This window comes from Lissotriton vulgaris, chromosome 6 (assembly GCF_964263255.1).
Source record: "Lissotriton vulgaris chromosome 6, aLisVul1.2, whole genome shotgun sequence".
Taxonomy (NCBI): Eukaryota; Metazoa; Chordata; class Amphibia; order Caudata; family Salamandridae; genus Lissotriton; species Lissotriton vulgaris.
The window spans coordinates 388957876-388971273 of NC_141694.1; the positions used below are offsets into that span (position 1 = coordinate 388957876).

The 13398-nt window shown below is 43.5% G+C and overlaps 1 protein-coding gene across 3 annotated transcripts in view; it reads left to right on the forward strand.

The window, feature by feature from the left end:
• Positions 1–13398, forward strand: part of ARHGEF10 (Rho guanine nucleotide exchange factor 10) — an 888980-nt gene that overhangs the window by 804963 nt on the left and 70619 nt on the right. For all 3 annotated transcript variants that reach the window (XM_086926411.1, XM_086926413.1, XM_086926412.1), the window contains one exon: positions 5122–5244. In XM_086926411.1, the coding sequence (XP_086782537.1) occupies positions 5122–5244 (123 nt within the window). The remainder of the gene's footprint in view (positions 1–5121; positions 5245–13398) is intronic.

Consider the following 13398-nt stretch of genomic DNA (forward strand, 5'->3'; position numbering starts at 1 on the left):
GTCAGGACAGAATAGTTACTTTGGTAGAGTTTAGAATAACATCATGCATCAGTTTTGGGCCGCCAGATATCTTTTACTTGAGGTTGTTCTACAAAAGTGAAGTACACAATGTGTACTAACATGTCTCATGTGGTTACCACTGACCCACACACAGGGCTGAGAGGTGGGATTATCAGCTGCTAATTCTTTGAAGGATTATTATTATTAGCGCCATTAGAACTACACCGGTGACAGCTGCTGATACGGGAAACTCATAATTTTTTATTATTAATGAAAACACGCACATCCCCATAAAGGTTTTTAATATCAACTTCACTTTTCAATTTATAATGCATACCAACATATTTTTCTCTCAGTATTGCTTCTTCTACATCACATTTTACAGCCAAACTTCAGTCAAGATGCACTCACCTTGCAATCCAGATCCAATGGGAGTGATGTGACCACACTGTACCAAACCCACTGCCACTCAGCCATACACTGACAACATGTAGCTTAGTTGTATACGTAAGGGAAGGGGGAAAGAGGGAGGGGAATGGAATAAGGGAGAGATGCAGAGGCACCTGAAATAGTCACATTGTGTGATTGCACAGCTGAGTCTGAGGTGCACCGCAGAAGTATTAATATCTATATGAGAGAATAAAAACTTTAGTATCGCTCCTGTACTGACTCTGGAACTGACTTCTGGTGTTGTATACAATGTGCCTTTTGCCAATGTAAGTGTTTATATAAGTGTTTCCAACTTAATATAGTTGAATGGAACTTGGTGTTTACCTCAAGGTGAAACATAATTAGTATGTATATTATATATGCAAATATTATTCTGAGCTATTATGCATTGTTTCCTAAAAAGAATGTCCACCAGAGTTATGTGGTAATGTTCTCAGGTTTGGATTACTTTCAAAATAACTGGTTCATAGATTGCAACATGAAAAATGTTCTTTATTTCATATAGTTTCCCTAAATGACCAACACGCATATATTTCTCTACAACAATCCCTTAAAACTAAGGGGCATATTACCAACAACTAGCGATAATTTTTGTCTCTAACTTGTTTAGAGACAAAAATTATCGCCGCACATCGGCGATTTTTATCGCAGATAAACCTTGCTATTAACAAGGTTTATCGCAAATGCGATAAAAAACGGCCGAAATGCATGAATATCGCTGAAAAGTCAGCGATATTCATGCATTATCGAGCAAATGCTCTTAGCCATGTTATCCACCTCCCATTGGATAACATGGCTAAGAACTGCTCAGGGCAGGTGTTAGCTTTTGGAGATATTCCCGCTTAGCGCGAATATCTCCAAAAGTTGGTAATAGGAGATAGCGATGTTAGCGACTGTTTTCAGTCTCTAACATCTTGGCACGCCCACTTTGCATCTCATTAGTGATAAATATCACTGACATGCAAAGTGGGGCCCAAGATGGTCGCTATCTCCTACTAGCTGTCGCTAACTGGTGTTAGCGACAGCTTGGTAATAGGGAGATAATTTTATCTCCGCTTTCTTGGCTTTTAAAGCCAAAAAAGCGGAGATAAACCCCCTTGATAATATGCCCCTAAATGTCTTCTAAACAGGTAGAAGGAAATAACTGTCTGTGCTGAATGAGGTTTACATAACTTCTCTTGCAGACACAACAAATGCAAAAAATATTTCAAAATCCAAAATAAATGCTTTTGAAAACATGGAAATGAAAATAAACACGTGCAAAGAAACATTTATAATCCCTAACTACTGAAATAATGCTGGGTTTATGTGGATCGTAGAACTCAAAACAACCAGAATATGCATTGTTTGTGTCATTCTTTCTATCAGAAATACCTTCTGCATACGGTGCTCCTGTTTCTTTTCTTTTTGGACCACTCAGGGCGGAGTCTCTTCCAATCCATTAACTATTGCAGGTGTTTTCTAACAATGTGTGTATTTGAAATCTTATGTACTAATTATTCTTTTTACGCATTCACGTGAATTGGCGCTGGACTTGGAGCAGGACCTGTTTTCGAAGAACAGGCTTTTAATCTGAACATATGAAAGCAGATGGATTTTCATGGACTAGGACAGCTTGAAATGTACAGTTAGCGTATTTGTGAAATGTTCGAACAGTAAATGGACCAATAAACTAAGGCTGAAATGTTTGAAACTTTTTTCTGTAAATTCTTCATAAGTGACCAGACTATATTCATCCACTGTTGATTTGGGTTCTTGAATTCTTTCGTACTGGCTTAGTTGGCCAGGCTATTATTGGCCTTTTCCAGTGATTCTTTAACTGATTTTGTTGTGACACTGCAGGCATTGGCCTCTTAATTCATTGACCAGCAGTGCTGAACGCATGCTAAATCATGCAATAGAATCATGAACAAATTTCTGTGTGAGGTGGGTATACTTTTGAGGATTCCCAAAGAATTTGTCACTCCAACTCCTATGAGTGGACTACAATCCTGTGAGCAGACTCAAACTCTCACAAGATCATGAACGTTTGGATTGCCTACTCTGTAAATAGAGTTCCTTGACCTGTTGTTCTATGCTCTTCAGTAAGTAAATGTAAATGTAGGCGTACTTGTAAAGCGCACTGATACTCCAGAGTGTCCTGGCGCTGTACTCATACCGCTAGGGAACCCTTCCTGGTTTTTCCCCGTGAAATGTCCACTTCTGGGCATCCCCAGGGTGCAACCAGGCATCCCTAGCACTGTTGGGGGCTGTTGTGGAGACTAAGCAAGCTATTGTCCAGAGTTGCAGCGTGGGGCCCATGATTAGAATAGGCACCGAGGCGAGAAATCAGGTCCGAGGAATTATGAGCCCAAGATCCACCGAGAACAGCCGAGGCGGGAATTGAACCCTGGTCTCGGGCCAGACCTCTGCATCAGGGTCTGCCGCTCTAACCATTGAGCCACACTTCTCCACTAAGTACTCTTGTGAAGTAACTGCTGGAATGCTGGTTAATAATGAGTGGGGATGGACTGCATGAGAGAGTTTCTTCACCATGAATAAACTCCAAGTCGTGTTGCATGTTTTCCTGTAACGGCCGTGGGAGAGTTTCAGCACCACAAGTCCTTCTTCCGGAGTAATACATCCAGTACTGAACATAGAACGGGAACATGTGGGGACGTTTTATGCATAGAATGATGACTCTCTCCAATGACAAACTACACATTCACAATGTGCACCCAACTAAATCTTCGAAACAATGGAATAATTAAAAGGTTCGTAATGTGGAGATGTAAAAAAAAAACAACGCTGACTGCTAGAGGGACACTTAATGTGCTGTCCCCAGCTAGCTATGTTTTGAACCATTTTTTTCCCAGTATCTATTGCCAGAATCTAGCATGGGCCCGTTTTCTGACCAGAGCCACAGGACCGTTTGAATCTGCTGTGGGAAAGCTGCTTTCCTCCAGGAGATCTTGACCCCAGAGACTCAAGCTGCTGCTGCCTCAGATGACACGTGCCAGAGAAGGATCCTGCACCAGTCCAGCTGTATCAGTTACCCGCTCTGCTACTAGAACATGTTGGAAGAACTGCACCAGTTTTGAAGGGACTCTTCCAACTGAGCCCTTTGCATTTGTGTGGGGAAAAAAAGATTTTTAGTTCATTCCCAAAGACGCGTATGAGCCAAGAGCATTAATGTGTCTGCAGCAAACTCGGCAGATGGCCGCACTTGTTTCTTCACTCTGAGATTTTCAAAGCAGGTAAAACCTGCTTACAGAATTTTCCCAAAAAGCCCATGTGACCTTCATTGGCTACATCTTTTAACTTGAACCTAGTAACTTGTTTTGAGCTTGAAAGCATTAACAACATTTGAATGTGGGAATGCTCAATCGCGGACCCTGATGTGATGGGGAGTGGTCACAGGCGGGTCTCTTTACTGAGCGGGGCTATACTGTAGGTATTATTGTGGATAGGAGCAGTTCTGATAGGAGATGGACAGAAGACATTAAATATTTCAAAGGAAGATCAAGGAGCAGGTCAGAACTCTAGAGGGGTGTATGATGAAAGTGACTCAGGTCGAAAAGAATTGCGCACAAAGTATATGGGACAGGCCTGTTTGCAAGAAGAGAGTGAAGGGGTGAACAGGAGAGAACTGTCATTAATAAGGTCAGTTAATGCTAACTCCTAGCAAAAACTACATTTTCCTAGGATATCCCATTGGAAAAGCATAGAGACCCCCTGAAAAGGCAATACTTAGTGATCTGCGTCGAAAATCACAGTCCACTTGAGAGATACGTTTTGCACAGTCAATATCTCGTCTCATATCATTTCATATGACTGAAAGGGAATCCTTCCACTTTTTCACATGATGGTTGTTCTCTCGCCAGTCTGCATAATGTGCATCTGTCAGTGAGCATTTTCTTGAGAAGCTTTATTACCTGTATCTTGATTTTGAACCTTTCGAGCGCAAACCCGATAGACTGAACTGTGCTAGTGAGTATGACATTGTAAACATGTTCTTTGTTGTTTGTCTTTGCTGTGCCACAATTGTGCAGTATTACCGCATCTGTGATAACGCAGAAGATTCTCTCTAGGGCAAAGGGTAGGCAGTCCATTTTCCCATCGACCAGGTGCATGGTGAAGGAAAAATAGAGGCACAGTGTTGAAAAGTGTTTGCCAAGTTTCTTTGCTCTGCTTTGCCATACTGACCTACACTCGCTGGTGAGACAGAATGATAACTCCCCTTCTATCAGAAAACAAAACAAAATCTCAACCAATCCGCATACAAGCAATACAAAGGGTAAGGCAGTGAAGATGGGGCGAGCAGAGCTGTTCATGGGGTCAGCAGTTAAGGTAAATTAACAAATAGTCAACAGATTACCATGGAGACAAGGAATTGAAAGCCTGCTTCCTGCCTAGTCCCTTAGCAGGAGTTTTTGTCCTCAAAGAAAGTATATCTCCGTAGCCAGTCCTAAATTGTTCCAGCATAGGGGCTAATGTGCAATTATTTTTCTCTACAATTGTGTTTTTGCTTTGGTTTATGTGACTCTTACAGCATACTTCGAGCACCATTAGTATGTGAAATTGTGTGACAGTATATTTTATTACATCTTTGTTACATGGAAGCTTCCATGTTTTTGGTGAATAAACATATGTGAATTTCGGCCAATATATGCTTTTGTTCATTTTTTATAGGACATCAGCATGTCTCTGTGACTAGTCTGCTGGTGTGTCATGGATTATTGCTGGTTGGAACAAATCTCGGTTTAATTGTTGCATTACCAGTTCCTCGATTGCAGGGTATTCCGAAAGTGACTGGTAAGTGGTATTTCCTCTGCTTGCATGGGGCTTTACTATTTCTAGTTGAAGTATTTCCAGTGTCACAAGAAAACATTCGAATGCAATGCACTTCGCATTTTATATAATCGAATACAGACCTTGTACTTCCTGTTTTAATAAACCAAGCATCACTGAAACTCTTGCTTATAAGATTTTTCTTCAGCCTGCTGGCAGTTAAGGGAGCCCTGCCTACCCAAATTCTTAATGTTATCTTGTAAATAAACGTTATGGGTTCGAAACAAGGATGAAGTCAGGCTGTTAAATAATATTGTTACTTCAGGATTAGAACTCCGTGTCCATCACAGAGGATAGTGTTTCATATTATGAAGAAAGAATCTATGAGTTAAAAGAAAAAAAAATATTGAGTGGGCGCTCTAGAATATCTGAGCAGTGGGAAGCAGCTGGGGGAGCGCTTGTACCCATTATCCATATTATAAAGCCTGCTGCTACGGAAGTCAGGACGGAACTGAAAGGAAGTACATAACATGAATTTGAAGGGGAGTCTAAAATCATCCGCGAATTGGGAGGAAGCCTTGGACTGTCTATGAAGGAGACATGCAAGGCATAGGAGTAGGCCAACATTAGTTCCAAAGAGCTGCAGGGCCCAGCTGTCTATTATGACTCTTGGCGCTTTTACGTTTTGCCTTATGCTAAACTCGGCTCATTACCTTGTTCTGACAACATAGCCCTTGACTACTGTTATGAGCAAATTTACCTGTGATGTGGTCATTATTTAACCGGGGTTCTGCATTCCCTGCAGGGCCTGGTCTCTGTGCTCTATGGATCTAAGGTCCACTGGTAATATAAGGACTGCCTGTCTCTGACAGTTAGAGGATCAGGGCATAGAGATTTGGAACACAGCCCATTTTTTATTGCCGGAAGGTTCATTGAAAAATTTGGAAAAGACGGGTAAAGGTCGAACCATTAGGTGTTGAGTGAAATCTTTTTAGGTGTCACTTTTTGTTGGTCTTCAAACCTCCATCGTGCCCAGTGTGAAGCGTGCGTTTATTGGCTGGAGTATTTGTGAGTGTGATGCCTCCACCACTTTAAATGTGTAATGGTGGATTGGTGGACTTCTTTAGTCTAACAGGATAGCCACCCCTAGTGCTCTGTGGGCATTTCGAGTGTATTTTAACCATCTGTGAATTAATGATGCTGATCCCTAAATAACAGTAGCCAAACCTGCATAAGGGTAACCAGCATTTCGCCATATTGGCCATCATTGGCATTATAGTGGCTATTACTTGCATAATGGTGGGCATCCCTGCCTTTATGGCGGGCGACCCTCACACAATATGAACCCATCTAACATCTGGTGGCCAGCAATGACACATGATTGCTATTCATGACTTCTGATGGGAATCCAATGGTGCCCTCTAGCTTTTTAGGGACATTTGATTGTGAAGCGCTGAACAGTGTGTCACAATCTAAACCTCTCATTCAAGGCAGTGGTAAATTCTAAATTTGCTTGGCCAAACTAGTCCAAGTTAGGGACCACATTAGGGCATTTACTAAAACTTAAAGCTAGTATTTGGGGACATAAAGATATTTTGTAGCCAATAAGGAACCTTTTTTTTGGGCGGGGAGGTTTACCTAAATGGATAAGCTGTTGTCAGCACTTACAATCGAGATAGGTCTACAGTTAGAACAATCTTGCCAGTCTTCCCCTTGCTTAGGAATGACAGTGGCAAGTGCAAAGGCAAATTCAAAGGTTTCTGGAGAGCTTCGTCCCATAATGTTATTGTTGGTCAGGTGCATAAAAATCTTCTCAAAATCCTGCTGTAAGTTCTTTTAAAAATCCTTGTAAACTAATCAAGCCCGAGTGATGCCTTAGCTTGGCCTAAGCATATAATGTCTGCTTGCATTCATTGATTGCTCTTTCTACTATTCGGTTTTACCATTCTGCTGGTAGGACGTTTGCCTGGTATTGATTAATTCAACCGAATAGAAGGGCATGTAATCCTCTACAAGATTTTCTCAGCATTTGTACTATGCAAAACATAATTGCTGTATGTAGCACTGATGACCTGCCTCTACAAATAAATGCTGTGATTTTTGTCTGGTTTATCTGCATACATTTGCAGATCCAGTGATTCAGGTGCAGCAGTTCTCCTTTTAAAAGATACTATGCTCATCAGCTTTCTTCTCAATAAGGTCTTCAGTGCCCCCAAAAAATGTTAATTCCCTGAAAATAGTTGTTGTGCTCTGACTAGATTTTGTTCTATGTCTACTTTTAGATTTTAAATTATATGGTTATTAGTTAGGATGAATGTATCAAGTCACCATTGCACAAATGTGGAATTCCTATAGGCCGACGCCCAAGACATATTGTTTGGGGTCAAGGGCAACAAGTTTTCATGTGTATTTTGTCCTTGTGACAAGTAGGCCCAACCACCTGCAGCACAAACCCGTTGGCTGCCAGTTTGCAGTACCACATTACAGATCAGGGAAGGGCACTGTCTGCAGCTAAGGTAATATTCTTGTCCATATGTTAATGCTGTTCGAACTTGTATTTATGGTTCATTAATTGGAAGCCTTTATTATAAGGGTGAGCGCTGTAAGTAAATGTTGTAAGCTCTGACTGCACTACTGAGAATGGTTCCAGTATACAAATATGTGCACAAGTTTTCAAAGTTTAGCAAAATTAGGCTATGTATAATGCTCCCAGAATGCTCTCTGATTTGATGCAAATATTTGCGAAAGTTTGAAAGCAAGATTGATGATTCTTTGCTTTCAAAATAAAATGTTCATAAAAAAATTAAAGGAATCATAAAAACATTTAGCTAAACTACTGCAAAATTTCAGGTACCATTTCTGCGCAGCATCATTTAGTAACATGTGTTGTTGAATGCTAGTATTTCCCCAAAATATTCCTAATGGAAAATCAGTGTAACCAGTTTCAGTAACGTTATGGGAAACAAAAATAAACCAGCATTGTCAAAGCCAGTAGGTTTGAAATTGGTGGTCAGCTATTTAGTTTTGTCAATCTGTGACTCGTTTTGCCATGGTTTTTAAAAAATCTTATTGGTGTGGGAGCTGCCGGGCCCTCACCATTATAACAAACATTAGCAAAAGCTAAAATTGTTTTTGGTCTCAAAATGCACACTCTGCCACAGTAGTTACAGGCACTGAACAAAACTACTTTGTGTGCCGATATGCTCCTTGTGAAAGAGCAGAATGCTTTCTCTCACAGAGAAGACAGGCAATACAGAGAGAGAGTGACAGAAGTTTAATAAACGCAAAATGTCATAGTCAATGCTAGACCAAATTAGAGGCCCGTTTATTAAAGAATGTGTCAAAAGTGCACCCATGGTATATGACCTTTCATTATGTGCAGCTATACGGCTTTCATGATTTCCCAAGAATTTACAGAAGTAGGACAATAAATAGTACTCCTAGAAAATATTTGTGAACTGTATTTTAGCATGAGCAAATATGCATGTGTAGATTTTGGTAGATGTTTGCAAGTTCACTTTCCCTCCAACTACTTTTTCCCAACTCTGGAAGAAGGTATACGTCGGCCATTGTCAAGAGTAAATTTCAAACATTTCGCAGTATGGGAAAAGATTAGAGAAGAGTTGTTGTAACCCCTTAAAACAAGCAATTTAGTAGGCTTGCACAGACTCAAAAGGGCATTCTAACCTCAGAGCTATTGCTTGCCACTACCTTCAGCCCTAGTATGTCGATCTGTGGAATAGTGGCAACATAAGGGAATTGCAAGTATTCAAACACTACTATGGTATGAGCCCTGCCATAATCAGAGTCCTCATGAAATGAGATTGCTGCCGCACTAAATGGCACCAAAGGGACAAGTGGATTTTGTTACAGGACAAGTAGATTTATGAAGCAACCTGCCTCCATGGACAAGTAGATATTTTATTAAATTCCACCCCCCTGCTGTTTAACCCCTTAAGTGCGCCCATCGGCCAACGGCCGTCTCAAGCACTACCTCGGTAGTGCTGCGCACGTCCATTGGCCGACGCGGCCCCGCCCGTGCAATAGAACGCCCGCACCGTGGCAGAATTGCCGCCGCGGTAAACGGGTTAAACCTATGAGAGCATGATCCGAGATAGCTGTAAAGTTAGCTGGGGCTGGTAATTTACTTTGCCAGGGATAGATTCCCGGGCATTCTGTTTTGATTGCAGTATATAGATTCAGTAGCTGGGTGTGAGTTGAGCCTGAGCTTTAGCATCAGCCCTTTTGAGGTGATGCAAGATTATGTTCTTGTTCTATTTTGTTGCTGAAGCTGCTGGAAAGTTATGCTTAACGTTTACCACTCCATATAAAACACAGATGCTGAAGAAAATTTTAACAAAAACAATTTACTCGAGTATAAGCGAAAGCACAATATCTTCTGAAGGTGGGAGTTGACTGATTTGTGGAGTCCAGTCATTTATCTTCAAAAGACACCCAATCACCAGAACATTCTCTGGAGGGTTGCCCCTCCTCCAACAATCATAGATGTTTAATCTTATTAGGCTATTATAAGGGCCAACATTGGAATTCACCATTTTCAACGACTGACTACTGTTCCCTTAGAAGCTTGCACCTCTACTATTGACATCAATATGGTGAAACATGTTCTACTGCTATAGAATTCAATTAGTCCATTTAATAAATATGTATTTAGGAACCATAACCGTAAATTGCTTTTGCCGAGACATTTTGCCTTTTATCTCCTGTATTTGCTGATTCTTTTTGTTGGCTTTGGAACTCTGAGCAGTGCTAAAGTTAATGTGCCTCTCCCTTAAACCTGTTGACATTGGTGTATACCTGATTGACATGTGTGATTTACTTGTAAGTTGCTTGTAAAGTAGAGTACTATAAACCCAGGGCTTGTAAATTAAATGCTACTAGTGGGCCTGCAGCACCGATTGTGCCACCCACACAAGTGCCCTTCCAACCCTGTCTCAGGCCTGCCGTTGCAGTACCTGTGTGTGCAGTTTACTGCTACTTCAACTTGCCATTTGAAACTACTTGACAAGTCTCAAACTCCCCTTTTATTACATATAAGTCACCCCTAAGGTAGGCCCTAAGTAACGCTAGGGGAAGGGTGTCATTTAATTAAAAGGTATGACTTGTGTGGTTAATCTTAACATGTCCTGGTAATGACAACACCCCAAATTCGTTTTTCACTACTGTGAGGCCACCCCTCTCATGTTAGCATTGGGAATTCCTTAATATTCTTTAAAGCTGTAATTCCTAATCAGACAGCAGTGGCTTTTACATGTTTAATATATTTGTAATGTTAATGATAAATCCTCCTCACTGGTTAAGGGGGATTTAACATTAGTGTTTTGGAAATTCCACTTTTAGAAGGAGCGCATTTCTCTGCACTTGCTACTCTGTGTGCCTGACAGACTGTCCCCAATGCATGTCTGGGGTGTATGACAGTTAAACTTTGTGCATTCCTTCTAGATAGCCACAACACAGGAAGGATAGGTGTGCCTGAGTACCCATCTACATACATCTACATTCTAATTGCCTTGCCTGGTCAGGATGGAAGGGAGGGGCTATCCTGTCACTTGAATAGGCAATGTGCTATCCCCTCATAAAGGACTGATTACCCCCCGCATATAGCCTGGCAGACAGGACTGGTTTGGAAGGGATACTTGTGCACTGCAGAGAGCTGCTTTGAAGTAACCCCCACATCAATGGCACTTTTGAGTATATGTATCTGACCACATCAAATTAGATACTACTGGACTGTGTAGCTAAGCTCTGCCAGAAGAACTGATTTGCTGCTTAAAGGACTTAAGTGGAATACTAATCAGAAAGCCTGCTTTTCTGTTTGTTGACCTGCTGCTCTCTGACTGTGCTGAAGGAGAACTGGACTCTTCCTTAACCCCAAGTGATCTTTAAGGGCTTGTTGTCTTGCTACTGTTGCTTGAGAGTCAGGGAAATCAAAGTCTCTGCCCCTGCTACTTTGACTGATTAACTGGAAGTGGCCCAGATACTATGAATACGGATTTCGATGCATCTCCTGTGTGCATGTGGCATAACCAGTGCATCAACCTGGTGCAGGAGTAAAATTGGCGGATTGCATCAGATCCAGTGCTTTGCCTCCACAGATAAATGCATCGGGCAGAATATCGCCACTGCTGCAGCTTAGTGAGATCGACGCATCCCCTCGACTGAATGACAGAATCAGGCGCATCACTCGTTGCTTGCAATCAGAAAAGGTACTTTGCTTATCAGGGCCTGCATGGGTCCTGAAGTCAGTCGACAAAAAATGTGAATTTGCCCCAGTGCAGCGTGACCATAAGTAACCATTTATCTGAAAGAGACACGTTAGTGATTGATTCCTTACCTTAGAATTACCCCAGGCGTCAGACTGGATCCGGAAAGTTTTTGTCAGCAATGCCCCTTTGCAACGGAATGTGGCGTTGTGCGGCTCCGCATCCATCCTAGGCATCATGATTACCAGGACAAAGTTGTGGCAGCTTCTTAGACGCCGCCCTCGCGCAATGACATCAGTTCTTTCTTTTTCCGCGCCAGCAAGCGCAGATCCGGAGAGAGCGTTAGCCCTAGTCAATTTTTTACGGAGTTTTTGGGACTTTTTGTCCCCGTTCTATTGAGTCTCTGACTCCTGGTGTATAGGGATTTCCAGTTTCAAGTCTTGCGTGGCTTGTCCCCTCACGATGTCAGTGACGGACCTGCACCGCAAGTGTCTGTACTTCCTGAGGTGCGACCACGACCCAGCGTCATGCCCGACTGCTAGACCATGGCTCCAAAAACTTTGCGGGAGTGGTCCCAAAAGTGGCTTGAGGCCCGGGAGTCGGCTCCACGTCATTCAAGGTCCCAGTTTAGTGGGAGGTCGAGGGACCGGTCTCGGTGCCGCCACCATTGTTTGATGAAGTCTTCGCACTAGGGGTCAGGTAAGATAAAATACAAGAAGTCGAAGAAGCGACGTCGCTCTTCACCTTCCCTTAGCCTGTTGCACGACAATCCTGAGAGTGCGGGTGGTGCCACCCCCACGGCTCTAACAGAGCCTACGCAGTTGCCGATGGCCTACTTGACCTTCCCGGGTCTGAGGAATTTCTGTCAGCAACGGCCTGCCTCTTTGGCCCGTTGGGCCTGCCGGCTTGCCTTTGGGCCTGCGGGTCTGACTGGTGTCCTCGCACTACTTCGTCTGCAGCTCTGGTCCAATGGCGGCGGCTCCGGCCTCAGTGCCGTGAGACCCCCATGGATCCATGCATGGATCCCAGCCGATGTCGGTTGTCCTTGTGCGACCTCCATCGATGTCTACGGCCCCAGCCCCAGCATCGGCTGGCTCCCCTGCCGACATCGCCCCCGGCTTCCACCCCGACATGGAGACAGTGCCAGAACGGTGTCGATCGACGCCGATTCTGACGCCAATGGGGAATTTCTATCCCTTTCTCCCTCCTCTAACTTCTTTTCTGCCTGCCCAGCAGGTTACGGAGGATGGGGATGCCTCTCCCAGCCCAATGCGAGTTATACCTGGACTGGGAAGAGGATTTGTAGGACGCAAGTGAACTGGATTTTTCTCCAGAACCTGGCACACTGTCTCCTTCTACTGTGGCTACGGAGGAGGGTGGTACTTATTAAGTGGTGTTGGGTAGGGCGGCCAAGGCTCTCCACCTTGAGCTCCCTACTGTGGCTGTCAGGACTAACCTCCTGACAGAAGTGCTTCGGCCGGTAGCTTCCTCTGCTGAGTGGCTGTTGTCCTTCAATGACACACTTTTGGACGTTCCTTTGGGCACCTGGTCCAGGCCCAATAGAGGGGCTCCTGTGGACAGGACCATCGCCTGGCACCGGGCGACCCCATCTCAGTCTCCCAACACCCTACCCCTGAGAGTTTGATTGTCCAAGCTTCTGCTTCCCCGAGTGCATTCCCTTCTGCACCTCCGGGCAGGGAATCCGAGAAACAAGAGCAGTTTGAGATGAAGATTTTCTCTTCTGCCAGTTCAGGGTTGCGGTCTGTGAACACCACATGCCTCTTGGGCCGTTATTCTCATTCTATGTGGGATACGGTGGTGCAGGTGCTGCCTCAGTGTCCGGAGGAGGCCAGGATGGTACTCTCCCAGGCTATTGCTTAGGGGAGAGATGCAGCCAAGTTGACGATTCGTTGTGGTTTTGACACCGCCGACTCGCTGGGAAGAGCGATATCCA